The 26,415-nt window shown below is 60.3% G+C and overlaps 1 protein-coding gene across 2 annotated transcripts in view; it reads left to right on the top strand.

The window, feature by feature from the left end:
• JPH3 (junctophilin 3) overlaps positions 1–26,415 on the top strand; it is an 80,503-nt gene that overhangs the window by 19,025 nt on the left and 35,063 nt on the right. For both annotated transcript variants that reach the window (XR_004297655.1, XM_032389813.1), the window contains exon 2: positions 11,765–12,542. Coding sequence is in view for 1 of the 2 variants with exons in the window: in XM_032389813.1 (XP_032245704.1) it covers positions 11,765–12,542 (778 nt within the window). In the remaining variant the exon portion in view is untranslated. The remainder of the gene's footprint in view (positions 1–11,764; positions 12,543–26,415) is intronic.

The following is a 26,415-nucleotide window of genomic DNA, read 5'->3' as shown; positions in this document are numbered from 1 at the left end:
AGTTCCCAGGTGGTGCGGATGCTGCCTAGGAGACCCACGGCAGAGTGGAGCAGTAGCCACGACACACGGACAGCCCTCCAGTGGCCCCTCGGCTTGCTTGCTTCTCAGACTACCAAGGCCTCCTAATGAATTCTACTTAAACACGGTGATTGCCATGTGCAGCCGGGGATGGAGGAATCTGGGTTGGGGACACGGGTGGTCCCTGCTCACTGAGGCCGGGCAGGAAATGGAGCTGAAATCTGGAAGCTGGTGGGGGGGGACACCCAGGTCTGGTCAGCCTGCATGTCGGAACCATTCCCGGGCCCCCACTCAGAACGAGTCCTCTCTGCCACCCTGTGGGAGCGGCTCTGTGCATGAGGGTGTGAGAACCTGCAGGCCCTGGGGGGACGTGTGTGGTTGGGGCTGGAGCCCGCACTCCTGGTTGCTGACTTCTCCCTTATCTTTCAGCAGGTAGTGGAGATAATTGTCCAGAACACGGGCCTGGGTTTCTATCAGGCACACCTGGTTAGGGTCCTAGCTCAGCTGCATCCTCCATGATGGGAGTGTGGCCAAGTGACTCTGGGCACCCAGCGGGAGAAGCCCTTGGCGTGGTGTGGACACACTGCGTGCACTGGGCAGTGTGGGCTGTGCCGTTCCTGGTGGTGGGGGGAAGGAGCCCCCACCCTGCTCTGGGAGGTCAGGGTGACGAGGCGAGCGGAGTCTGTCTCCCTGGGGAGTGTGGCTTGGAAGGAACGACATGGGGACCCCCACCTGGGGTCCACAGACCCACCACTACTTCAGACTTGCCCTGGCCTTGCACCAACCAGCTGACCTCACTGAGTGTGGGCCTTCCCCTAGGATGGAGACCACGAGGAGTCAGAGGTTCCTGCCAGCTCTGGGGATAGCCAAGGAGGGGAGTCCCATCTCCCTGCTCTTCCTGCTGTGTGGCCTCGGAAAAGTGCCCTTGTCTCTCCGAACCCTGTGGGCCCTTGTGGAATGACCCCACGTGGCACTCTATCATGAGTGCTCCACAGTGGACCGTGTCCTTCAGACACCGTGGTCGTGTCCTGACCCCCGGGCTACCCAGCAGCGTTTTCCAGGTGCATCCACACCAAGAGGGCAATGGGTAGGGGGAAGTCTTCGTGACGACCAAGATCCCTGACTTGAAAGAACAGTCCTTATTCTGAGATGGGGGTTTTGTTTCCTTCTGTGAAAAAGCACATGCCCTGCATTCGTAACTGCCAAGACTTGGAAGCAGCACGGCTGCCCTTCCCCGGGGGGTGGATGACCACGCGATGCAGCCACAGCAGAGCTGGACGCCTCCGGTGCTGGGTGCCCTGTGCATGAGACCAGGCTGGAGGGGCTCACCGTGCACCATCCCAGCTCTGGGACACCGGACAGGGCAACGCTCTGGGGACAGGGCAGGGGTCCATGGCTGCCCGGGGTTCGGGGGAGGGAGGAACAGGCAGAATACAGGACTTGTAGGGCAGCGGGGGACTCTGTAGGGTGCGTGCACATCTGTCCAGACCCACAGAATGCCCAGCCCCGAGTGTGACCCCTGCTGTAAACTATGGACTTCCGTTAGCGTGTCGATATTGGCCCACTGACTGGAACAAATGTGTTGCATTAATGCAAGGTACCAAAATGGTGTGCGGGGGGGCATTTGGGAAGTCTGTGTGCTTCCCAGTCTTTCTGTAAACCTGAAACTGCTATTAAAAAAAAAAAAAAAAGAAAAAACCTCTTCCCGTGATGGACGGATGTGGGGAGGAGAAGGGGCACCGTGGACACCTGCCGTGGACCCACACGCTGAGGATGAGGGGATGCTGGTCTCGGGCCTAGTCCCCCGGCCTTCGTGCCTCCAGCACACTCAGGTGTGCCCCTCCACAGTCCACCCCCACCTGGGTGGCTCCTCGTGCCCGCCCCCTGCACCTGAGAGGCTTTCCTGCACTGCCCACACCTGGGTCCCATCTCTGCTGGGTGGAAGGGGCATGAACATGGAGGCCATGCTTGCTGTTCTCCGCTGGGGTCTGCTTTTGCTCTGCGCCCTCCGGACCCCAGGGTGCTTCCTGGCTCGCGTCCCACTCTCCCGGCCAGAATGACTCTTCCCTGTTGGCGCTGCCTGTGACCTCCTGGATCCGTTTCCTGCCCCCAGTCTGCACCTGTCTAACACCTCCGCCCCACGGAGACCGCTGCCCTGAGGCTGGGCCCCCTCTCTCCGGCTCCCCCCGCCCCAGCCTGCTCAAGCCCCGGGCCAAGCACTCAGCAGGCCGGCGTCCTCTGCGGGGAGCGGGGCCCCGCGTCGGCACCCCCACGAGATCTGAATCCTACCCAAGCCTTGGCTTCCACAGCAGAGCGGTGAGGACATGATGAGTGCTGAAGAGCCCTCTGGCCAGTATTCCTCCCCTCCCCCCCAAAACGTCTCACCTTCACCAAGATAACGTGTGCCCAGAGTTGAAGGTGTCCACTGGGGCCCCAAACAAACACCCGAGGCCCCCGCCCGCCTCACCTGGCCAGAACTTTGAGCCGCCAACTCTGTGCACTTATTGTTCACGCTCTTGCCGTCATGTGTGCACTTGCTCCTGTGCTCCGTGAAGAATTTTCAGTCGTAACTGCAAGGAGGACACGTTCGGGGGCGCCCGCCACGGCCGATTCCCCGCGCCCCTCTCCGCGTCCTCCCGCACAGCTGAACCTCCTGATTGCCGCCTCTTTTCAACTGGGTGGTTTTTAAATCCCTCGAGCTTTCCCCACCTTCCCAAGGCTCCGTGAGAAACCTCTCCGTGCGGCTTTCCACGTGAACACACCGGCCAGATTCCCCACCCGTATATCCGTATGTACACACACATTCTGTGGAATACACGTTTCCTAGATTTCCCTCCCTTGTCTCCGGGAGTCCCCTGTCTGTCCCCTGCTCCCTCTCTGCTTCCTGGACCTCCCCTGCTCCTCTCCTGGGTGTGGAATCTCCCCACCTCTTGTGTTTTCATGGTTTACTCCCTCACTTTGCTGCCATACGTCCTGCAGTAGCTTTGTAAGGAAGAGTGCCCGGAAGGCCGTTTCGGTGGTTTGCTGGATACATTGGTCTCGTACAGAGTTCTAGGCTGACATCGTCCAGAACTTGGGGGCGGGGGGTGGCTGTCCCTGATGGCTGGGCTTCACTGCTGCAGAGCACGCCCATACCGTTCTGATTCTCCGTCATTCAAGTGCAGTCGCCCCTGGTCCCCCTAAGTGTTTGGGATCTTTGCTCTTAGGGGGGGTTCTGAAACCCGCTATGCCAGGTGTTGGTGGGAGTCCTTCCCCTTCATTGTGCTGGCGTCCGTGAGCCCCTCCGGCCTGGACCCTTCGGTGCTGGGACGCTTTCCTGACCTACGCCTTTGGTAATTTTCCGGAACTCCTGCTGTACGGACTTGGGGCCCCTGGCTGACTCATGCTCCACTCTGATTTTCTTCTCACTGTTTCTCACTACTTTGCCCACCTCTTCTTTTTGTTCCAGTTTCTGATTTTCTTGAATTTATCTTCCAACTCACTTACCAAAATTCATATTTTAGCCATCATGCTTTTAATTTCCAGGAGCTCGTTCTTTGTCTCTGACTTTTCCCTTTTTTTTTTGTTGTTGTATTTTATTTGCACTTTGTGGACACAGGATCTTCTCTCTACGGATTTAATTGCTGGGCTCCTGATGTCTTCCATACTCTGCATTTTTCGTGATTCTCTCCAATGCCTCCCCTCCCCCCTACACTTTTTGTATGTTTGGGTCTTTCTTCCTATTGGAGGCTTTCTCCAAATGTCTGATGACCCTTGGCTGGTTTTTTTTTTTTTTTGAGCGTGAGCACAAGCAGTGGGAGGGGCAGAGGGAGAGAGACTAGCAGACTCTGGGGCTCCCACAACCCCAAGATGCTGACCTGAGCCGAAGTCAGACCCTTAGCCAACGGAGCCACGCAGGTGCCCCTTGGCTGTTGGTTTATTAAAGTAAGATACCAAACAGCTGACTGGGCCGATTCAGCCCCTTCAGAGGAACTCCCCCCTCCTGCCAGCTGTGGTGATTCCAGCTGCCCTGCCCTGGATTGTCCGGGAACTCGGGCGGGGTCCCTGTTCAGAACAGGGACTTCCTCCTAGAGGTCAGGGTCTGGCTCCTCTCTGCCGGGGGTCCCCCAGGTGTGATCTCCTGGTTCCGCTTCTCCAGGAACTTTTCTTTCTGTGTCCTCTGTATGTGTTCTCAGCACCCTGGTTTTTATATTGGTTTACTGGATATCGCAGACTGGGGGGCTCAACCCATCGCCGTGTGCTGGGTCCCAGTCAGGAGGCTGGCGGTCCCAGATCAAGGTGCCGGCAGGTTGGGTGGCCCCCCCTCACCGCCTCTTCATATGGATGTTCCCCTGTGCACACACCCCTGCTTTCACCCCCCACTTCTTACAGGGTTAGGGCCCACACTAACAGCCTCCTATTTCTTATTGTGGTCAAAGATCACATGGAATTTACCATCTTCGCCATTTTCCCATAAAATCCCATGCTCCCGTTGACTACTCCGCTCCAGGCCCTGGCCCCCACCATCCTACTCTCTGCCTTGGATTTTCACTTCTTTAAGTATCTCCTATAAGTGGAATTGTGCAATAATTGTCTGTGTCTTTCCTTAGTGTAGTGTCCCGAGTGTTCACCCGTGTCCTGGCACGAGTCTGGATTCCCTCCTTTTAAGGCTGAGTAACGTCCCATTGTGTGCACAGACCACGTTTTCTTTATCCGCGTATCGGTCCTTGGGTCCTTGGCTTGCTTGCACTTCCTGACTGCTGCAGACATGGTTGCGGAGGCCTCGGAGACCCTGCTGTGTGTTCTCCGGGGGTGGGGGGGTGGTGCACGGGAGCGGCCTGCGGGCTCCTACGGTCGTTCTGGGTTTATTTTCCGGAGGAGCCCTGTGCTGTCACCCAACAGCTGCACCATGTCGCGTGCCCACCCACGGTGCAGAGGGGTTCCGTCTTCTCCGCGCTCTTACCGACACCGTTCCTCGTGTTTTTGACAGTGGCCGTCCTGGTGGGTGTGAGGTGGGGTCTCGCTGTGGGTTTGACGTGGGTTTCCCTGATGGCGAGCGATGCTGAGAATCTTCCTGTGTGCCTGTTTATTAATTTACCTCAGTCCTGTCTGCAAAGGCCGTGTCGCCAAATACGGTTAGTTCTGAGGTACCAGGGGGCAGGACTGCGACACGGGGGATGAATTCTGCCCCCCCCCACCAGCCATAACTCTTCAGAGCCCCGCTAAAACAGATTTTTAAAAATGATACTTCCTGGTGTTGGTGATGAAGGGGGAGATGGTCACTCTTTTGGGGTCTTTTCCAAGGGCAGTGTGTCAAAAAACCTTAAAACTTCCTTTTGAATGAGCAAATTCATTCCAGGAGTTTATCCTGAGGCTATCACCTGCGTACGAAGATAAGCTATCAAAAGTGAGGAATGACCTCGATGTTCCACGGAAGATGGGCTTGTTGCTTCTGTGTTGTGGAACATTCATGTGTTGGGCTAGCCGCAACCATCACTAATGATGGAGACACGGTGGAAAGAGGTCCAGGGTACATTGGGGAAGAAGGTTCTAGAACCTAGTATGCCCACATGTGCAGTGATGCTGGCGCCCTGGCTCTGCGGCCCATGGGCTGGGTGTCCTTGGACTAGGCTCTTCACCTCCTGGTCCCCCTCTGCCACATCCCAGGGATGCCCCGACCAGAAGAATCACCTGGGGGGCGGTGGCAGGTGCACGCCACCTGCTCTACTCTGACCGTGCTGATTCAATAGGTCAGAGTTCATGCCTGGAACTCTGGTTTTCTCAAAAAAAAAAAAAACACAGCAGGTGGCTTTCGTGTTACGGGGCATGTGGGAAGCACCTGTTTTAGAGTCCTGCCTGGCTTGGGGGTTCTGGGCTTGGCCCTGTGTGTGCAGACACGGGTGCAGCTTGACTGCTGGGTGTGTCCTCCTGCTGGTCAATGGCCCCTCTGCCCACCCAGCCTGGCCAGGGTGCAGGGATGCGGGGGTCTCTGTGCGTTCCCATCCCCCCAGCATGAAGGTGGGGGTGCAGGGACGGAGGGGCCTCTGTATGTCCCCCCGGCATGAAGGTGGGGGTCAGGGACGGAGGGGCCTCTGCGTGTCCCCTGGTCATGAAGGTGGGGGTGCAGGTACGGAGGGGCCTCTGTGCATCCCCCGGTCATGAAGGTGGGGGTGCAGGGATGAGGGGCTTCTGTGCATCCCTCTGGCATGAAGGCCAGGTTGCAGGGTGTTCTGTCCATCTGAGGACAAAGGAGCCTGGAGCTTTGTAAATACCGGCTGTTACTCTCAGGGAGACACCAGTTCAGCATGGGGCTCTCACGGCCAGTCTGACATGTCCTGGGGCACACAGACACCCGGAGGACAGAGAGGGGGTTCTGGGGTGTCCTAGGGAGTGTTTGGGCCCAAGGGACATGTGGGCTCACTAGAAGGAGTGAGGGGTGTCCGGGGAGCTGGCACTGGAGAAGCTCCCACCTCCGTGTCTTGCTCTGAGGAAGAACACCCAGGCTGCTTCTCCGTTTCCTCCTCTGGCAGGAAGCAGTCACGCGGGCTTCCTCACTTCCTGGCCAATGTCCCAGAGGCAGAAGGTGGTTGGCCACAGTCTGGGGTCCAGTCACCTGTGACGGGAGGGGAAGGGCTGCCCCCGGTGCCCCCAGGAGGGAATGGCCCTGTAGGAGGCAGGCCCGCCCAGGTGTGCGGGAGGCTCTGGAGGGGAGAGCACGCCTGGGCTGTGGTGTTGAATCGCGTGGGCCACGCCAGATGTTGAACCTCCGTGGGGTCCCACGCGTGGTGTCCGTCTCCCCGGGGAGCTTATTAGGAATGCAGCTCAGGCTGCACCACCTGAGTCAGGAGGTCGGGGGGTTTGGCGTGCCCCATGTGGGGGACACCGATGCTGCTCGAGCGTGAGCCCCCCTCACTGGCCTTGTCTGGTTTGCTCTTCCCTGCGTGTTGTCTCGCTGGCTCTGGATGGCATTTCATGAGCGAGGTTCAGGGAAGTTGGCTTGCTCACCTGCGATCCCCTTAGATCTCCTGATTCCAAGTTCCAGGTGATGGGATGGAGGGGTTGGTCCATTATCTTTGTTGTGATGGGCAGGTGAGGGGGTGGCAGAATCCCTGGGAGCGTCACCTGCCTTCCTGAGCTTACCCGGAGGGAAGCAGGGATGCCCCGAGTGATCCGTCTGCATCTGGGTGTCTTGTGTGAGGGGTGGCCCGAGGTCAGGGTGAAAGTGCACACAGGAAGCTACCCTGCTCTGGGGGCCCTCCCAGCATGCTGCGGGACAGCACCTGCCAGGCCCGCTTGGCCTTCCCCTCGAACTGGGCATGCTGGCCTCTGCGTTTTCACACACAGGCTGCTTGGGGTGTCAAATGAAACAACAAAACACTGGATTTAACGTTCTGTGAATAACCAGTTGGATTCAAACACCATTGGGAATCGGGGGGCTTGAATTGAACCCTTGTCCCCCCACCCCGCCAGCCCCAGCAAGGAAGGAGAGGCGAAGGACGGGCGCAGGGAGGAGGCTGGGAGGGAGGGCAGGGGGCAGAGGTTGGGAGCCTCCCTCTGGGAGAAGCCGCCTCCCCGAGGCCTGGCTGGGGTCCATTCTCTTGGCTCCTGCCTGCCCTTTGCAGTAGGCAATGAAGACTGTACTCCCAGGCGGGTCCTAGCAGAGCTGGTCTGCCGTCCCGCGACGTCGGATCCAGTTTCTTACCGACGCCGGCCACAGCCTCACAGATGAGTTCCCACTGGGGGCAAACATGCACATACAACCAAACTGCGGGCTCCGGCCCCTCCCAGCTCTTGATGTGCGTGCGTGCTACTTACGGACCTCGCGGGGGGTGCGGTTGTCACCCGGGCCGCCAGATCGGGACTCGGGCTGCCTGACCTGCAGTGCACCTGCTCCAGGGCTTAGGGAGAGGGGGAAGGGCGGTGAGCCCGGGGTTCAGGTCCTGCCCTGGGAGGGCCTCCGTTCCCTCACCTGCAAAGGGAGGTGTTACCGGCTCCCTAAGGTTTGGGTGAGGAAGAGTTAGGGTGAGTGAGTGTTGATGACCTTTCCATGCTCTGCACGGCCGCCTTCCCCATCTTACAGACAAGGACGCTGAGGTTAAAGCAGACTTTCCCAAGGTCACAGATCCAGAGTGTGGGGTCGGGACTCGAACCCAGGTCTGCCCCACTCCCGACGCCTCCCCAAGGCCCTGCCCGTCACAGCCTCCACCAGGCTATGCGTGAAGCTCCCCGGAGTGCCTTCACTGTTTACATTTTTTAAGTTAAATAGACATAAAATCTACCATCTTGACCGTTTTGAAGTGTACAGTTTAGTGGTGTTAAGTGCGTTCGTGTTGTGCAACCATCATACCATCCACCTTCAGAGCTTTGTCATCCTCTGCCCGACCTGGAGCTCCATCCCCATGGCACGCCTGCTCCCCAGCCCTGTTCCTGGCCCCCTGTGCCCCCCATCTGCTTCCCGGCTCCATGGATCTGGCTCCTCCAGGGCCCTCGTGTGAGTGGAACCGTTCAGTGTTTGTGCTGTTGGGACGGGCTGATTTCACGGAGCGTCGTGTTCTCCAGGCCCATCCTTGCTGTAGCAGGTGTGAGAACGTCCTGAGTTTTAAGGCTGAGTGACACTCTGCTGCGTGCATGGACCCCATCTGGCATATCAGTGACAGCCTCGGCCTCCTCTGAGGGGAAGGAGGGGGCAGGGGCTGAGCCTCCCTTCCCTCACGGGAGGTCCTGCACTTTGGGGCGCCTTCCATTGCAAAACCCGGGGTGTCATCATGGAAGGTCCCAGCTGGCTGGCCAGATTCAGCAAATAAACCTATGGGAGACCCAGCTAAACTCAAATTTCAGATCATCACCAAAAGTACTTCTTGTATAAGTATGTCCCAGGCAGTTCATTCCCCCAAATTACTCCTTGTTCCTGTGAGACTCAGCTTTAACTCAGCCTCCTGTGCTGTATCTGATAGCCCTGTCCCTAAGCCACAAGTAGAAGGGGCACCCTGGGTTTCCGGGAGAGACTCCCTGCGATGGCAGTCCACTCGCAGCCTGAACTGGGACAGGAGGACTGCTGTGTGGGCAGCAGGTCTGCCTGCCTGAACGGGCCTGTTACCCCAGGCCTCCGCACTCCCACTGCACCTGGTCCCGGGTTCCCACTCACAACCCCGGTTGGTGCCAGCCACGGGGTCTCTGTCCCAGGGTGGGCATGCGGTTTGGCACAGAATCAGCCACCTTTGTCCCGCCCCCGTGACTGCCCTTGCTTATAGCCAGGTTGACTCTGGGGAGGGGTGCAGTGGACGCTGTAGGGCAGATGGGTGCCCCCCCAGGGGGAAGGTGCCCACTGCCTGACCAAGGCAGCCTGACGCAGGAAGAGCTCGTGGTCGGGCAGGGGTGGGAGGAGGGGAGAAGGGGTGGGGAGCACCCCTGCTGCTCCACGTTTGCCCCTGCACTTGGGGCAGTGGGCTCAGGACTGCCTCCCCCCGCAGGGCACACCCCCACCCAGCTTTGGGGTTGCCAAATGACTGAGCACTGTGCGGGGGTGCAAAAGCCCTCATCTCGGGGTGGGATGAATCCCACAGGGTGGCACTGAGGGGCGCATGCGGCTGAGACCACCACTGGCTCGGCTCCGCCCCGCCTCCCTCAGCGACACCTTCAGGAGGGCATTGGTCTCAGGCTCTGCTTCTAGGAAGCACCTGCCTGTGGGTCACTTTCAACGGATAGGCTGCTGTCTGCTGGAGCGTAGGGTTCCCAGGTCCTTTGTCCTGGCGCCTCGCCCCGGCCACCTCTCTCCCCACCGAGGCCAGGCGCCAGTCATGAGGAGAATAAGGTGTCAGGACACAAGGCCCTCCCCCTCTGGGGAGCTTGCAACCTGGTTGAGCAGGGAGACGTGTCCTGCAAAGCCGGGCATCCCCCAGAGTCTGCTGGGGAATGCTGGGTGTTAACCTGGATGCCGCAGGTCCTGTGTGGGCGCGCGGTCAGCTCCATGGGCCGGGGTACCCTGAGGCATTACTGAGGAGGGGGTGCCAGCTGGGTTGGATTGGGTGGGATTCGAATGGCAGGGGTGGGGATTGAGTAAGGGCAGGCTGCGTGGACACGTCTCAGGCAAGCCCATGAGAGGTCAGGACTTGTTCTGACTTGGGGTTGTGGGTGACAGGGACGGGGTGACACATTCCTGACTGAAGTCCTTGGGGGCCACACGGCAAGGCTTTGGATTCCACACTTGCTTTGCGTCTTACCTCTGGTGTGGGGCGAGCACGTGAGGGAGAGGGCCTGGGTGGGAGACAGTAGGGCATAGTGGGGAGTGGGGCAAACTGGAGGGGCACCCCCATCTCAAGGAGCCTGCTGCTGCCCTCCACTCCATTTTGCCATCTGAACACAAAGATCTAGGGTTGCCAGATCCTGTAATTGTTTAGGAGAAAGAAGAGCTGAACTTTTATGTGAAACATCTTGATTTTGAAATGCTGGCAATTCATTTTTTATAAAAACCCTGTGGGATGAATAAAACCTGTATATTGGTGAGTTTCTGGTTTACAGCCCCTGTGGCAGTGAGTTGGAAGAGCGGTGGGACAGATTCACCCCATTTTCCCTGAAAAGCCCTTCCAGGGCGGGGAGCCCCTCAGTGGAGTCCGGCTGAGGCCTGGCAATAAGTCTAGGAACACAGGATGGACTCCACACCGAGGGCTGTTTTCCTCTCCCAGTGAGTTAGGGCATGAGGGCTTTCAGACTCCTACAGACGAGGAGACTGAGGGTCAGAGAGGTTCCCATCACACAACAAGTCAGTAGAGCAAGGATATGAGCCTGGTTTTATTGATTTATTTTTCCTTTTTATTCTGTTGTGGGAAGATATTCTATATATCGTAGAATTTGCCGTTTTAACCACTCTTTACGCAGTTCACTGGCATGATAGTCATGGTGTCGTGCAACCATTACCTCTATCTACCTTCAAAACTTCTCCGTCACCCCAAATAAACCGACCCCATTAGAGAACAACTCCCTGTTTCCCCCTCCCCCAGCCCCTGGCACCTGCCCTTCTCCTGTCTCTGAACTTGACTGTTGGAGGGGCCTCACGTCAGGGTTCTCACATGGTGTCCGTCCTCCTGAGACCGGCTTCTTTCACCCAGTCCTCCAGGCGCATCCATGTAGCGGGCGTCAGTTTTATGACTGAATAATATTCCATTGTATGAATGGTCCCCCTTTTGTTTATGCATTCGTCCATCGACGGACGCCTGGGTTGTTTCCACCTGTTGGCTGTTCTGAATGATGCTGCTGTGAACATGGGTGTGCAAATATCTCTTTGAGTTTCTCCTGTTCATTCTTTTGGGGATGTCCGGTCTGCTGGTTGCAATGCCTTCATGTCCCCAAGTGCTTCAGATGTCCCCACTTACTGCTCTTCCAAACCCTTCTTGGATGCCTCCAGCAACTGGGAACTTACTCCCGGGGCAGTGTCCTCACACCCAGTTTGTAGCCCAGTCTGTGTCCCCGTGGCTGGACTCCCGGGCCCCACGACTGTTGGGGGCCCCCCAGCAGCATGTGCCTCCTCCCCCTCCACGTGCAGGGGGAGCTCTCCAGTTCATTCCTGACTCTGCATCAGACTCTGACATCTCCCTTTCCCCTCCCCAGCCTCTAAGAGAATGAGAGGCAACCGTGGGCAGCAGGGCGGAGGTGTCTTCACCAAAGACCATCGGGGATATAACCACGTTGTTCCAAGACAGAACCACGGAGGCTGGGTCCACTGTGTCCTGCTGCCCCCCGCGCTCACCCCTCTCTCCTTCTGTCTCCGCAGGGACCTACCAGGGCCAGTGGGTCGGCGGCATGCGCCAAGGCTACGGTGTGCGGCAGAGCGTCCCCTACGGCATGGCGGCGGTCATCCGCTCGCCCCTGAGGACGTCCATCAACTCTCTGCGCAGTGAGCACACCAACGGCGCCGCCCTGCACCCCGACGCCTCCCCGGCGGTGGCCGGCAGCCCGGCCGTGTCCCGCGGGGGCTTTGTGCTCGTGGCCCACAGCGATTCCGACATCCTCAAGAGCAAGAAGAAGGGGCTGTTCCGGCGCTCGCTGCTGAGCGGGCTGAAGCTGCGCAAGTCCGAGTCCAAGAGCAGCCTGGCCAGCCAGCGCAGCAAGCAGAGCTCGTTCCGCAGCGAGGCCGGCATGAGCACGGTCAGCTCCACGGCCAGCGACATCCACTCCACCATCAGCCTGGGCGAGGGCGAGGCCGAGCTGGCGGTCATCGAGGACGACATCGACGCCACCACCACCGAGACCTACGTGGGCGAGTGGAAGAGCGACAAGCGCGCAGGCTTCGGCGTCAGCCAGCGCTCGGACGGGCTCAAGTACGAGGGCGAGTGGGCCGGCAACCGGCGGCACGGCTACGGCTGCATGACCTTCCCTGACGGCACCAAGGAGGAGGGCAAGTACAAGCAGAACGTCCTTGTCAGCGGCAAGCGCAAGAACCTCATCCCGCTGCGCGCCAGCAAGATCCGCGAGAAGGTGGACCGCGCGGTGGAGGCTGCCGAGCGGGCCGCCACCATTGCCAAGCAGAAGGCGGAGATCGCGGCCTCCAGGTAGGAGGCGCGGCGGGCGGGTCTGGGTGGCGGGGCCGGTCCTCAGGATGAGGCACGGGTGTTTCTCAAACTGTGCCCCGTGGAACCCGGGGGCTCCTCGGAGGTTCTTGGGGCGTGGGGGCCGGGCAGCGGTTGGTCTGACGGGGTTCTGGGCCCGACAGCCATTCCTCCGACAGGGCAGAGTGCCCTTTGTTCCGCGTGCTGGTGTTTCACGTGGTGTAGCCGTGCGTAAAGAAGGTGCACCATTCTGCTGGCGACACAAAGGTGTGATGTCGCCGCAGCCGCACTCCCAGCGCCATGGGCATGTGGGGGAGGGAGGAAGCTGCCCTGGTTGTCCGTGGGCCCCAGGAGACAGCCCCAAGTGCGGGGACCGGCTGGGGCCCGGCAAGGGGCCCACAGGACACTTGCGCCGTGGGCCAACAGCTGGTGTGAGATGCAGCCCTTCCTGAGTTGGGGTTCACAGGGCTGCTGGGCACTGAGCAACCGGTCCCGGGTTGGCTGTTGGCGGGCACCATGTTGGCTTTCGCGGGGACTTTGGTGTTGGTGCAGGGTGCGGGCTCAGAGCTGGGAGAAGGGGCTCAGGGCCCGGTTCCCCAGAGCTGCAGGGGTAGGTAGGCGGGCGTCCTGGGGACGGCTTTAGAAGCCACACTCACCCAGGCTGGAGGCGTCTGGGAGGACAGCCCCGGCGTCTTTCTGGATGATTCTGTGTTCCCAGCCAGGGTCAGGAAAGCTCCTGGCTCCGTTAAGTCTCAGGCTGCCCAGCCTTGTCACTAATTCAAAGTTTTAGTTCGTTTGGCTCTGGTTTTCCGTGACCTTTGATCCACAGCAGAAGAACAAAAACCATAGCTGGGGTTTATTGGCTGAATATCCGCGGCTCCCAACGTCTGAGGTTTTAGAGGGAGAGGAAATCCATTCTGAGAAGCCCAGAGAAAGATGCAGCCGCTCCCTGAGGACCAAGGTCCCACAATGCGCTTCCCTGTCCTCCCCTAGACGCGTCCGGGCATGGAAACAAACAGGACCAGCGTTTTTGACGACTCCCCTGGGGGTTTAAAATGAAATTAGGTCTAATAGTTATTTTTTCCATCCTAAATGTGACATTGCTTGTATAGAACACGGAACATAGGAGGAGGACGGCGTCGTCGCCTCTGGTCGGCTACAGCGTCCGGACGGCCTGACATTTGGGTGCATTTCCTCACCGTCCCGTTGTGTGTGGTGTGGTTTGTTGACCTCCGTGGACGAGAGGCCGTTCCAGGGCTGGGGGACCGCATGGCCGAGGATCCGGTGTCCTCGCGGCAGCTCCCATCTGGCTGCGGGTCCGTTCTTGGCCTCCAGGTCTCCTGCAGAAGTGACTTTAAAGTCCAGTGACCAGGAGAACATCCTTGGGACTGAAGACGTGGGACACAGGGCAGTTTTCTGACAAATCCCACGGAAACGGGGGCTCGAGGTCATGTTGTGGGCAGAGCTCAGAGTCCGCACACCTGACGAGCTCCACTTAGGGCAGGTTTCAGTCTGTGAACCAGGAGTGACGGCCCCGGCCCGCGGTGAAGGTCCAAGAACTCAGGTGACGACAGCGCTGAGTACTGGGGCCGGCTCAGGGGGGCTGCTGACCCTGGTCCTGCTCAGGCCTATTGCTGCTGAGCAGTCTGGGGAAGGTGCTTCCCCTCTCTGGGCTGGGTTCCCTGTGGAAGGACAGGATGGAGCACTGCACGGTGCCCTCCACCTGTGTGGGGCCCGGCGCAGGCCACTGTCACCCTCCCAGCCCTCCCAGCCCCTCCCACCCTGAGGCCTTTTGGGGGAGTGGATGTGCCTGAGTGAGACTCTGAGCCGCGTGGGCCTCTTGGTGCCCAGGATCACCCATCGGGGACAGGGGTGACAGCGTTCTCTGTCCCTGCAAGTAGGGACGAGGATGAGCCTCCCTTCCAGGCTGCGGGATGGGGCCATGCTTCCTGCATTTTCTCAACGGGCTTAGATTGGGAAAAAAGAGGGCACGGGCCTCTGTCCTCAACAGCAAAGCCCACAGACGAGAGCTGGGTCTGTGTCCCAGACGCCCTGAGGCCCCCCCCCCAACTGGAGTGTGAAAGTGGCCTCGGCGGCTGCCGGTGACTAGCCCCAGGTGGACTCTGGTCATTGTCACAGCCACGAGACACCCAGGCCATGCGGGCAGTAGCAGAGAGGGGCCCCACTCCCTCCTCGGGTCCCGGCTGGGCACAGGTTACCGAGGCAAGTCCACGAGAGACCATGTGGCGTCTCCTCCCCCGGGGGGCAGCTCTGTGGGGACAGCTGCCCAGCGGATGGGGACACGGCCTTTCCTGCAAAACATGGGTGGGGGGGCACACAGAGCTTGAGTTCTGAGAGGGGTTCCTGTATGTGGGCCCACAGCTGAAGGGGTGGCGGCGTCGGGGGAGTGCCCACAGCCTGGTTCCCAGTCCCCAGTCTGCACGGGAATTGCTGGGGCTCTAAGGCACACGGAGCCCAGCCCCCCAGAGATGCTGGGTTCCTCATCTGGGGTGCCGCCTGGGCTCAGAGCTCCTTAGGGCTTTCCAGGCCGTCGTCCGGTGTCACTAACACCGGGGGTGGTAACATGCCGAAGGCGGGGCCCCACCCCAGAGCTGCTGGTTCGGGGGTCTGGGCACAGCCTGAGATCCTGCATTCCTCAGGGGCCACTAGCACGCCCCCAGGGTGGAGGCGCTGCAGGAGACGGGAAACGGGTGGGGGAGGGCGCGCCTGGTGGGTCCGTCGGTGGGGGGGGGGGGGGGGGGCGCGATCAGAGCAGAGGGCACTGCTGTCCTTCCCCTGTGCCTTTCTGTAGCGTTCTCTTCCCCCGTTGTGACTGACGGCCGCCCCCTGCCCTGTCACCGATGGGGGGACGCCCCGGGTGCCCTCGAGGAGCCTGCTCCGAGCAGCGTGTACTCTGATGGACCTCAGTATAGTCGCCCCCCGTTGTCATTCGCTCCAGCCCTTCCGTGAAGCATCCGTAACGGGGCGTCAGAGGTGTCCCTCCGTGCTTGCTGCCGCTCCATCACGCCTCCCGGGGCCCGTGGCAGACACGACTGGTCGATCAGCAACCCCCCAGCAGCATCTCGAGCGCCTGCTGCATGCCCAGGCCGAGCCGGTGCTTCTGTGGTGGGGCCTCGGGGGTCCCAGTGGCTTTGGGCCGCTGTGAGGTCGCCGTCTGCCCCGTTCTCAGCGCGACCGTGGGCCGGGGGTGCCGCGTCCAGGCAGTCAGCCAGATCACCCGCAGGGATTTCCTGCGGCACCTCTCCTCCTCCAAGGAAACAAAACCCTTCAGGACCTGGAACTTGTGTGTGTGTGTGTGGCTGGCTTTTTAAAAACATTTTATTTCTTATTAAAATGATATATCCACGCAAAAATAAGTAATAAAACAGATTGGTGTATGGTCACCGAATCCCACCAAGACCGGTTCATCCCCTTAGAGGCAATTACAGTGACTCCCCCTTAACCTCGGGGGATCCGTTCCAAGATCCCCCGGTGGATGCCTGAGCCGTGGACAGAACTGAGTCCCTTGTGCTGGGTTTTCCTAGACGTTGTACTTGTGAGGAAGCTTAGTTTATAGATTAGGTACAGAAAGAGATTAACAATAATAATGGAACATCGACAACCATATACCGTGATAGAAGTTACGCGAACGTGGTCCTTGTCCCCCTCCCCTCGGTGCCGGGGTGGGGACATGCGCCCGTGCGGAGATGGAGTGCGTGGAATGACTTGGGCGTGGGACAAAGCATGAGGCCACCTCTGACCTCTGACCACAGGTCAGAAGGGAGATCACCTGCCTTCAGACCTCGGCTGACTGTGGGCAGCGGAAACCTCGGACCAGGGGAGACTACTGTGCGTTTTTTAAGTGGGCTGCATGCCCGGCAGAGAGCCCAACACGGGGCTTGAACTCACGACCCTGAGATCAAGACCTGAGCTAAGGTCAGGAGTCAGACACTTAACCGACGGGGCCGCCCAGGCGCCCCTGACAACTGTACGTCCTTGTCAGGCTTGCCTCCGTGTCTCTGCAGACCTGGGTCTCACACCCTCATGGTTTCCTGCTGCAGTGATGGGACCGTGCTGTCCCTGGCCCACTTTTCTCCTCACTTAGGTCGGGATATCCAGACCCGTGTGTTTCTCTGCCGGCTGCATGATATTCCACGGCATGGATGCACCTTATGGGTCCAACCTGACGCTGTGAATGAGTTTTGGATGCATCCGATATCTCGGTCTTACGAACGAGGCCGCAGAGGCTGTTTGTCTGACCCACTTCGCTGCCGGCTTGCAGAGTTCTGCCCCGTAGCCTCCCGGAGCAGGCTTTGCTGGCTGAGGGATGCATGCGTGTAAAGTCTGGTGGATGCTGCCAGGTGGCCCGATTTACCGTGGCAGGGGTGGGGAGGGAGGGCCGCAGCCAGACGTGGGGTGGCCTCGACGGACTGCTCTGTCATCGTTTGTCCCTGTTGGAGTCTGACTAATGCCCCAGAGATGTCGTCCTCCCGATCGCTGGGCCCTGTGGGTACATGACCTTCCGTGGCAGAAGGGACTTTGCAGACGTGAAGGGTTTTAAGAGGAGGGGATCGTGCAGGACTGGGGGGCAGTGTGATCATAAGCGTCCTAGAGGAGGTGCGCACAGGCTCAGAGTCAGAAGGCCTGACATTGGAGGCAGAGGTGGGTGATGCGGCCTCTTGAAGAAGGGAGGAAACTGAGCCCCCCCACCCCCAGCCTCTAGAAGGAACCAGCCCCGCCCGCCCCCTGACTCGGGCCGCTGAGACGCCGGCTTCTGCCCTCCAGAGACAAGCCGGTCAGTGCGTGCTGAAGCCCATTGTGTGTGCGGCGATTTGCCACAGCCCCTTGGGAAGGGCCTGCACTGCCTGTGCTGGCCGGGGGCGGGGACGTCACCCCCCCCCCCCCCGTTCCCCTCTCTAGAAGGGGCAAGCCCGTCCCCTTCCCCCGCTGCCAGGCGGTCAGCTCTTCCAAGCCCTGCGGAGCTGGGCTCTCTGTGCAGGGTATGTGAGCTTCCTGCCTCCGGGGGAGGGCCGGCCACCTGCTAAGGACAGGCCTTGTGGTGGGCGAGAGCCATCTGTTCTGGCTCTGGCCTCCCGACATGAAACCCGGAGGAGACGCTGGGGAGTGGGGTGCTAGGTCCTGGGAAGGGGCCGGGGCTGGCCGAGGGCTCGCCTGGGGGTGAGAGGCTCCTGCTTCCCAGGCTGCGTGCACCCCCAAACTTTCGGTCCTGCCCCAGAAGTCCAGGGGCTCCTGAGCGTGGGCCTGTGTCCCGTGTCCTCTGGTGCCTGGCGGGGGCCGGCTCCTGCCCACACCGCCACCACGCCACGCCCCGTGGTGCCTCACCCTCGCACGGGGTCAGGGGATGCGGGCTGTCGGATGGGATTAGGCTCGTGGCCTGCTCTGCTCTGCTGTGTACCCCTCATCGGACAGAAGACACAGAGCCTGTGACTCAGCCCCAGGCAGAGTTCCCACCTGGCACGCAGACAGGCACCTTGGATGACGTGGGAGACAGGAAGCCGGCCCCACACTGGCCACATGCAGGAGAGCCCTGCACCGGGGGTCCTGGGGCCCAGAGCAGGGCTGGGGGCCGTTTCGCCCGTCCTCTCCTGAGCTCGCCGCCTCTCCAGAGAAGCCGGTGCTTCTTACAGGGCCCTGGAGGGAGGGACTTCAAATCGGTCTCCGTGATCTGTCCCCAGACTTGGTGACTATTGGGTATTCCCCCTCCGTGGGACCCCCCCCCTCCTGCTGCAGCGGGAGCCCGTTTCCTCCTCTTGGAGAGACGTGGTATGTGGTCCTGCTGCGTGCAGCTCTCCGGCCTCCGGCGAGGCTTGCGAACTCCCCGGGCTGTGTCTTCCACTCTGTAAAATGGGTTGAAAACAGCAGGTACCTGGTGGGGTCACAAGGACAGGCAGGGGACGCCGGGTTGTCCTTCCTGGCACGTGAGAGCAGGCAGGGAGAGAGGTGCAGAGAGCAGAGCGAACCCCCTGGCCTTGACCCCCTGCTGGTCACTGAGCCTCCATGTCCCCCGCCCCCGAGTGGGCTGCACCCTTGGTGCTGGGGACGGCCACATCCACGTCAGTCAGACCTGGACAGTGTGGTTTTATTGGGGCTCGTTTCAGTCCAGCCTGGAATCCGGTGGGTGCTTGTCGCAAACTTCACGTTTGTTCCTGATTCCAACCCCCCCAGCCATGCCCTTTGCCGTGTGACTTTGGGGTCCCTCCTGTTAGAGGCTCAGCCACGTGCTTTGGTCAGTGGCATGGGGTGGGTGTGGCGGCCAGCCCCCAGCTCGCCCCTCTTGGGCCCCTGCCAGCACCGTGACAGCATGACCTGGGGGTGGGAGACCCTGGGAAGCCCCCGATGCACCGGCGAGAATAAATAGTCACTTTAAGCCACCTCCTTCGGGGGGATTGCTACCTGGTGCCTAGCTGACTGATACACACCATCTCGTGGGTGGTTCTGGAAAGAAGGAGTCTCTGCTGCGCCCCAGCCATGCTGCACTGTTGACCCTTTGGGGGGAACACTCCTGATCTTCCCCGTGTGAGTGTCCTGGGGCTGCCATGACAAAGTGCCGCCCTTGGACGGGGGGCCCTGAAACAACAGGAAACTAATCTCTCCCAGCTCTGGGGGCAGAGGTCTGAAAACAAGGAGTGGGTGGGGCTGTACTCCTTGTGGAGGCTCCCGGGGAGGGTCCTTCCTGCCTCCTCAGCTTTGGGGGTCCCAGGGATTTCTTGGCTGGTGGCCACGTCCCCCCAGGCTCTGCCTCTGTCCTCACTTGCCCTCTCCCTGTGCTGGTGTCTGTGTCCCCTCTTCTTACAAGGACACATCCTTGAATTGAGGAACACCCTAGCCCAATCTGACCTCCTCTTAATTAGATCTGCAAAGACCCTATCCCAAGTAAGGTCACGCTAAAGTTCTGGGTGGATGTGAATCTGGGGCTGGCCGGAGGGAGGGGTACGTCCTGATTCACCCCACGGCACTCTGCACCACAGCTAGGCTCTTCCCGTGCTTATGAACCCCGGTCCGCCTGCTCCTTCACCTCCTGCAGGTCACAGCTCCTGTCTGGGGAGTCAGCCTGTTCTCCAGAGAGCTGGGATCGGAGCTCACCACACACTCAGGGCCCCGTCCCCCCTCCCCGCAAAGTGTCTTTAGTTCTTGGGGTCCCGTGGCCCTGCCTCAGCTTTCCTGGAGTTTTCCATGAAGCAACATCCACCCAAGGCATGCGGTGTGTGGACCTCACCAACGGCGAGATGGTAGGCAGGTTATCCCGTCACTGACGGAACCTGCCACGGCTCTCGAAACACCCCAGCCACTCCCCCGACTTGAGCTTCAGGCCTCCCACCCACTGCCGCCCTCAGACTGTGACCTGGGCGTCCCCCTGCCTCTCCCAAGTCCCACCAACGGGCTCTGCCAGCCAGTGAGCCGCCCAGCCCGGCTAGCGCCCAGGGAAGGGCCACCCTTGAGCGTGAGAGTCACAGCTTCCAGGCCGCCACCCTCAAGGCCGGAGGGAGAAGTGGGCGTGGATGAAAATAACAGGCTGGGGGGGGACCCTTCCCAGCAGGAGCACGCCGCTGAGCTGAGTCTCCGCTCTGGAAGGATCCTTATAGTTGGCATGACAGCTCCTAAACATAGTCTTCAGGGGATTTTGAAGAGCAGTTTGACTACTTGTGGTTTTCTCCCAACCTAGGTCTGTGTAAAGTGGGACCTGGCCGTGGTAATCAGGACTCCATTGCAAGCAACAGAGTCACAACTCAAATCAGTTCAAGACGAGAGGGGCTGGGTTGGTTGTTGTTTTGTGGACTGCCGTCAGGCATGGCTGGGTCCAGGGGTTCAGATGACGTCAGAGCTTTCTCCCTCTTGGCTCTGCTTCCCTCTGTGTGTTCGTGTCCTTTTCCAGCAGGTTCCCTGCATGGGGCAGGAAAGACCAGCAGGTCTGTGCTCACGTAATCCTTGTAGTTCTCAATCCAGAGGGAAGGAGAGAGCATTCTGACCAGCACGCACGTCGGAATGATCCGGAAAGGCTCTGAGCGGCCAGACTGGGTCACGTGTGCACCTCCAGCGTGAGGCAGGGGGTGGAGGACCGATGCCGTGACTGCCGCCCCGTGGACGTGGAGTGGGGGAGGGACAGTCCAGGCACGTGAACCCTGCCCCGGCTTCGGTAGGGAGCAGGGCAGAGATTCACGTCCTCGTGCGGGTGATGGATGCGGGCGAGCCAAGGCCCATCTCCTCCTACCAAGACGGGTTCCCCTGACGTCCTCAGGTTCATCCACGTTGTAGCAGGTATCAGAGGGTCGTTCCTTTCTGTGGCCGAGTAGTATTCCCGCGCACGGATGCGCCGCGTTCGTGTATCCTCTCCCCCATGGGCGGGCATTTGGGTTGTTTGCACCTTTGTGACGAATTCCGCTGCCGTGCACATTCACATACGGAATCTTGTACGGACGTGTTTTCAGTTCTCTCGGGTGTCTACCTAGGAGCAGAATTGCTGGGCAGCACGGCGATCCTAGGTTTAACTCTTGGGGAATCCGCCGTGCTGTTTGCCGCCGTGGCCGCCCTGTGTTAGGTTCCTGCCGGCAGCGTGGGTGGATTCTGGTTTCTTCCTGTCCTCGCTGGCTCTCGTCACTGTTGGTCTGCTTCTCACCGTCCCCGGGGGTGCGAGGGGGCATCTCCCTGATGGCTAACAATGGTGAGGTAAGAATGCACTTGTTGGCCATTTGTGAATCTTCTTGGGGGAGCTGTCTGCAATCTGCGTTTTTAATATTTGTGTTCTCTGCCCCGTCAGCTACGCTTGTTTGTTGGAGTCCAGCTCCCCGTGTGAGGCTGAGCTCCCGGTGGGGTGGGTGGGGTGGCACTGCGTGCTGCCCTGTTTCTCAGCATCCAGCGGGGCGGAGGGGGGGCCTGAGCCAGGGTTTGGGGAGGCGCTGAGGGAGAGACCCCTTCTGGAGCCGACCATGAAGCTACATGGCGCTGACCTACGCAGCTCTGAGCCCTCGACCCCATGGTGCTGTCCTCGGGGAGCTGTGGGCCAGCCTGGGGACAGACCTGAGTCTGCGATTGTCACCAGGGAGACTTGGTCCCTCCTGCCCCAAGGCCCTGCTGAGCTCATCTGCTAGAGATGTCGTTGCAGGGCCTCCCCAGTGTGGGTCCTTCGGGGGAGGAGACTGCAGCTGCTCGGCACCCTGATCCCTTCCTGCCCTCGGCTGCCCCCCGAGCACCTGGCAGGTGCAAGCGTGTCAGGGAGGCGGGAGGACGTCAGCCCTAGTCCCGTCTCACCACAGCCTCTCCCCTGGAGCCCCCAGCCCTGGGCCCCTGGTGAGTGTGTAGACGTAAGCGCCCCAGCTCTGCCACCTGGGCCTCCCTCGGCAGTCGATACCACCTGCTCTTGGTGGCGGGAGGCTGTGTGTGCATACTGTGGTGCTGTCACGGGGGCTGGCGATGGGGTGAACGGTGCCCCCAGATTCACAGCCCTCCAGAGCCTCAGAGGGGCGGCTTGGGTGCTGGGATTCACGACTCCTCTACCCCGCGGTGGTGCTCTCAGCCCTGGTCTCTGCTGTGGCGTGAGGCGTCACGCCCCGCTCCGGGTCCCACAGCCGCCTGGCCCCTGCCCTTCGTGGCTCGGGCAGACTCATCACTTCCTCTCTCGGCTTAGAAAGCTGCCACGAGCAGGAATTTTCCTGGGGCAATGAGAAAAGTTAAAACGGGGCACTTTCCCTCCCTGCCCTGCTGGTACTTGGTCTGGCATGACCGTGCAGGGCTGGCTCGCGGCCCACCAACCCGTCCCCCTTCTTCCCAGGCGCACCGCAGACCCTGCGGCCAGGTGGCCACGGGCCGGCACAAGCCAGTGGAGCGGGAGCCGGTGAGAAACGACCCTCCCCTCGGGGCCCGCGGCTTCACACACGGCAGCCTTGGGAGCCAGCGTTGAGGATCTCCGGCCCTGGGGTCCCACGTCCCCACCTGGAGGGGAGCCACGGTCCATTAGGAACACCTATTTATTTAAAAAAAATGTAATCAGTGAAATGTGTATAACATAAACTTTACCATCAGAACCATTTTTAAGTGGACGTTCAGTGGCATTAAGTACGTTCATAATGTTGGGCAACCACACCCTCCATCTGCAGAACTTTCTCGTCTTCCCAGAGCGGAGCTGCCGTCCAAGGGAAACAGCAACCCCCCGCCCCCACCCCCTACTCCCCGTCTTCTGTGGATCTGACTCCTCCGGGGGGGACCTCCCTTGTAGGAGCGGAATCCTGCAGTGTTTGTCCTGTTGTGACGGGCTGACCTCGCTGGGCGTGGTGCCCGCCAGGTCTGTCCTGCTGTGGCGGGCGTCACGACAGCCTTCCCGTTGTCTGCGTAGACCCCGCTCGGTGCACCCAGCAGTGGCCGTTCAGGTTGCTCCCGCCTTTTGGCTGCTGTGAACATGGGTGTGTCCTTTTATTTTCCTTGGTATTGGGGAAAATCTCCAATACATACAAAAGTGGAGAGAAGCGTCTATGACACTGTGGGCCACTCACCTGACTTGAGCCCTTTGGAGCTCATCACTCCTCTTGTTCACCTGACCCCTGACCCAGCCTGCACCCCAGGGTCGCTTTCGGAGCCAATTCTGGGCATCCTGCCATCTCATCTCTAAAGATAAAAACAATTAAAAACATAAGCTCCACATCATCCCACCTGAAAAAATAGCACCGAGACCTAATACCATTAAGAATCCAGCCGAGCCCTCATTCTGTCGTTGGCTCATGGGTCTCTTGAGTCTTGTTAAAGCTGCACTCGCCTCCCCCGCCCCCCCACCTCCTCCCCTGGCAGGTGTGTTTGCTGAGCAAACCAAGCTGTTCTGTAGAATTTTCCACAGTCTGGGATTGGCTGAGTGCACCCAGGGTGGGCTAACCTGCTGCTCGGTCCCGTGGATTCCCTGAAACTGGTAGTTAGACCAGGAGGCCTTATCAGAGTCCGATTCTGTTGGCTTGTTCCCGCAAGGACACGTCCCTCTTGGTGCGGTCGGTGGTCGGCGGTGGCCGCTGCCTGGCCCGTTGTTTCGGGAACACCTGGTTTTGACTTGGCGTGAACAAGAAATCCACGTCTGTTCTGTCCAAGCCATTGTCCCCCCGGGCCTGTTTGTTACACGGTTGGCCCAGTCTGACAGATGCGCAGGTCGCTGCAGCTGAAGTCTATCCTGGCGCAGCCAGCCCAGCCCTCGGGGAGTCCGCTGGACACTCTCGAGGCTGCTGGCCAGTCCCCCAGGACACTGAGGGAGGAGGCCCCTCCGTGTGCTGGTTCACGTTCCGGCAGACGCGGCCGCAGAGCCCGCTCGCCATGACCCCAACAGGCAGAGGAGGGGGCCGTGCTGGCGTGTGGGACCCTGCGCCCAAGGCTCCTGATGTGAGACTACAGTTAAAACTCAGCACCCCGTGTGCAGTGGGATCCTGTCTTTGCAAAGGAAAACAGATGTATGTGTTGATGAATATTCAGATGCTCAAATTTTGGCTTTGTGGCTGAGTCCCTGTCACTTGCCCAAGTGTCCCAGCTTCACCCATGCCTTCCCCGTGACCAGGATGGCGCTGTCGGCTCTGAGTGTGGTAAGCAGGGTGGGGCCTCGGGGGGTGGTCCCTGCCATGGGGGTCACGTGCCCTGCTCCCCTCCGCCCTCCCCACGGCACAGGCAGGGCCCGGAGGCCCTCAGCTCACGGAGGGCCTGGAACCACACCCAGGAGCCCCCTGGAGTAGGCACCCCGTCCTCTTCCTGGGCCCCAGGGATTGGCTGTGCTGGAGACTGACTGCCGAGGCCAGTCCCCAAACAGGCTTTGAGGCAAGGTCTGTGGGGCCTGCTCTTCTCGAAGGAGCTGAGCACCTGCTGCTGGCACTGGGAATAAGAGAATTTCGGGGGTCAGAGGACCCTCCTCTGGGAGAGCTCACCTCTGCCCATCTTCAGTGCCTCCTGTCTGGTCGTCTCTGTAGACAACAGACTGGCACATCAGCAGCTGTAAGAGGAGTCTGGTCTCTGTTCCGGCATTTCCGAGTCTCCGGGATACAGTCTGGACTCCCTTGCTAAACGACAGTCCTCCTTGAATTCTGGCCTTGGGTCCCCCCACCCCCTGGCCAACATCCTGCACAGGTGCCCCGCCACCCTCTGGGCAGCCTTCCCCTTTGCACCTTCTGTTCCCTCTGCTTGGAATGCCCTTCCTTCAGCCCAGTGAGCTCCTACACAACCCTCAAGACCCAGTTCAGATGCACCTCTCTGAACTCATCCCTGACTCGGAGGAGGAGGGTTGGCTGCTCCCTTTCTGTGGTCCCTCTGTGTTGGCATCTGTCTTGAGGTGCAGGATTTTTTAATTTGTTGGGACCACGAGCTCCCTGAAGTCAGGGCTTTGCTTCTCTGTGCAGCAGGTACAGGAAGGAAGAGGGGAAGGAGGGGAGTCTTGCTGACACAGATGAATGTATCTAAGGAGTCCACGTCATGGGCTGTAGGGTCAGAGCCTCAGTTTCCACTCCCAGGGCAGCAGAATGGAACAGGAGGATGTTCATGGAACACTCGACACATCCCTGCCACCGGAAAGCCCTCCGGGATTGCAGTAGTCTTCAGCCTGGGATCCTCCAGGCTGGTGCGGACCTACAGCCAGCTCACAAGACGACCCCGCAGCGGGCTCTGCGTCCTGTCTCACCACACCCAGATGCTGCTCCCTTGGGTTCCGATCACAGCTCCGCCCAGCCCGCGGGTGACCACGCAGGTGCGCTGCTCACCTGGCAACCTCCTGGCAGAGACTCGCGGCAAATCCCCACCGAGCCTGGAAAATGTGTCCCCGCACACGAGCTGCTCTTTGTTGCAAGCTCCTGAAGGGTGTGCCTGGCGGGTCGCTGTTGTTCACCTTGGCCGTGGCTGGTGCCAGCCGTGAGCCTCGGGGGCCGGAGGGGTGGCGCTCTGGGGCTGGCAGGGGCCTGGGCACTCGTGGCGGCCCTGCTCTGCCTCGTCCCTGAAGATCGTGTTGCTCCACACGGGGTGGGGACCTCGGTCGGCAGCCGTCCGGTCACACGGAGGCCACCAGACCTGGCTCCTGCGCGGGCCTCTTGGTAGAGGTGCTTCACCGCTGGGCCTCCGTCTCCCTGCCCGTGGAACGGGCATTCCTCACTTCCGTTTTAATCTTCATTTCCTGTTCTTCCGATTCTGTAACTTCCCGGGGTGATGTGTTTAACGGCCCCCCCGACATCCCGCCTCCGCGGAGGGGACCCGTTTGGCCGTCCCAGGTCCACACTCTGCTGTGCTCGCTTCCGAGGCGGCTCCAGATGAAGTCTGGGGACAGGAACCTGCCACCAGGGACACGCTCGGGGATCACGGCACCCCTCCGCTGCCCTCGAGGCCCGACGAGCTCCCCTTCCCACCCACCCGGCGGCTTCTGCAAAACTGTGCTGAGGTCACCGCCCCCCCACCAAGTGGGCCTCAATGGTGGGTCTCGGGGGGCCCCTCGAGGCGAACCAGCCAGGATGCTGTGACTGTGAGCCTCCGTCCTCCAGCTGTCCCTGCGAGCCAGGCGCCCCGGGGTCTCTGTCCCCACTCAGGGGCCGCGTGGGACCCGTTAGGCCCGTGTCACAGCTGAGGAGGTGGGGCCGTGCTCCTGCTGAGCCTCGTGTGGTCCTGACGCGTCTCCTCCCCCTTGGCCCGCTGTGCTGTCCGGCTCGGGCTGCCGTGAGCTATCGCAGACCGGGGGCTCCTCGTTGGTGGGGACGGGGCTTCTGGTGGGGCGGTGAGGGGGCTCACGGGTGCACAACAGCGTGGACATGATAGTGCCGCTGACCTGGGCACATAGTGGGTTGACCTGGCGAATTTGGTGGCGCATAGAACATAAACCGCAATGAGAAAGCTCACGGTGGCCTGAACGAGACAGACGCTTGTT

Source organism: Phoca vitulina, unplaced genomic scaffold, assembly GCF_004348235.1.
Source record: "Phoca vitulina isolate PV1807 unplaced genomic scaffold, GSC_HSeal_1.0 scaffold56, whole genome shotgun sequence".
Taxonomy (NCBI): Eukaryota; Metazoa; Chordata; class Mammalia; order Carnivora; family Phocidae; genus Phoca; species Phoca vitulina.
The sequence above is the reverse complement of the archived record's forward strand: the minus strand, read 5'-3'. Positions and strand labels throughout refer to the sequence as shown.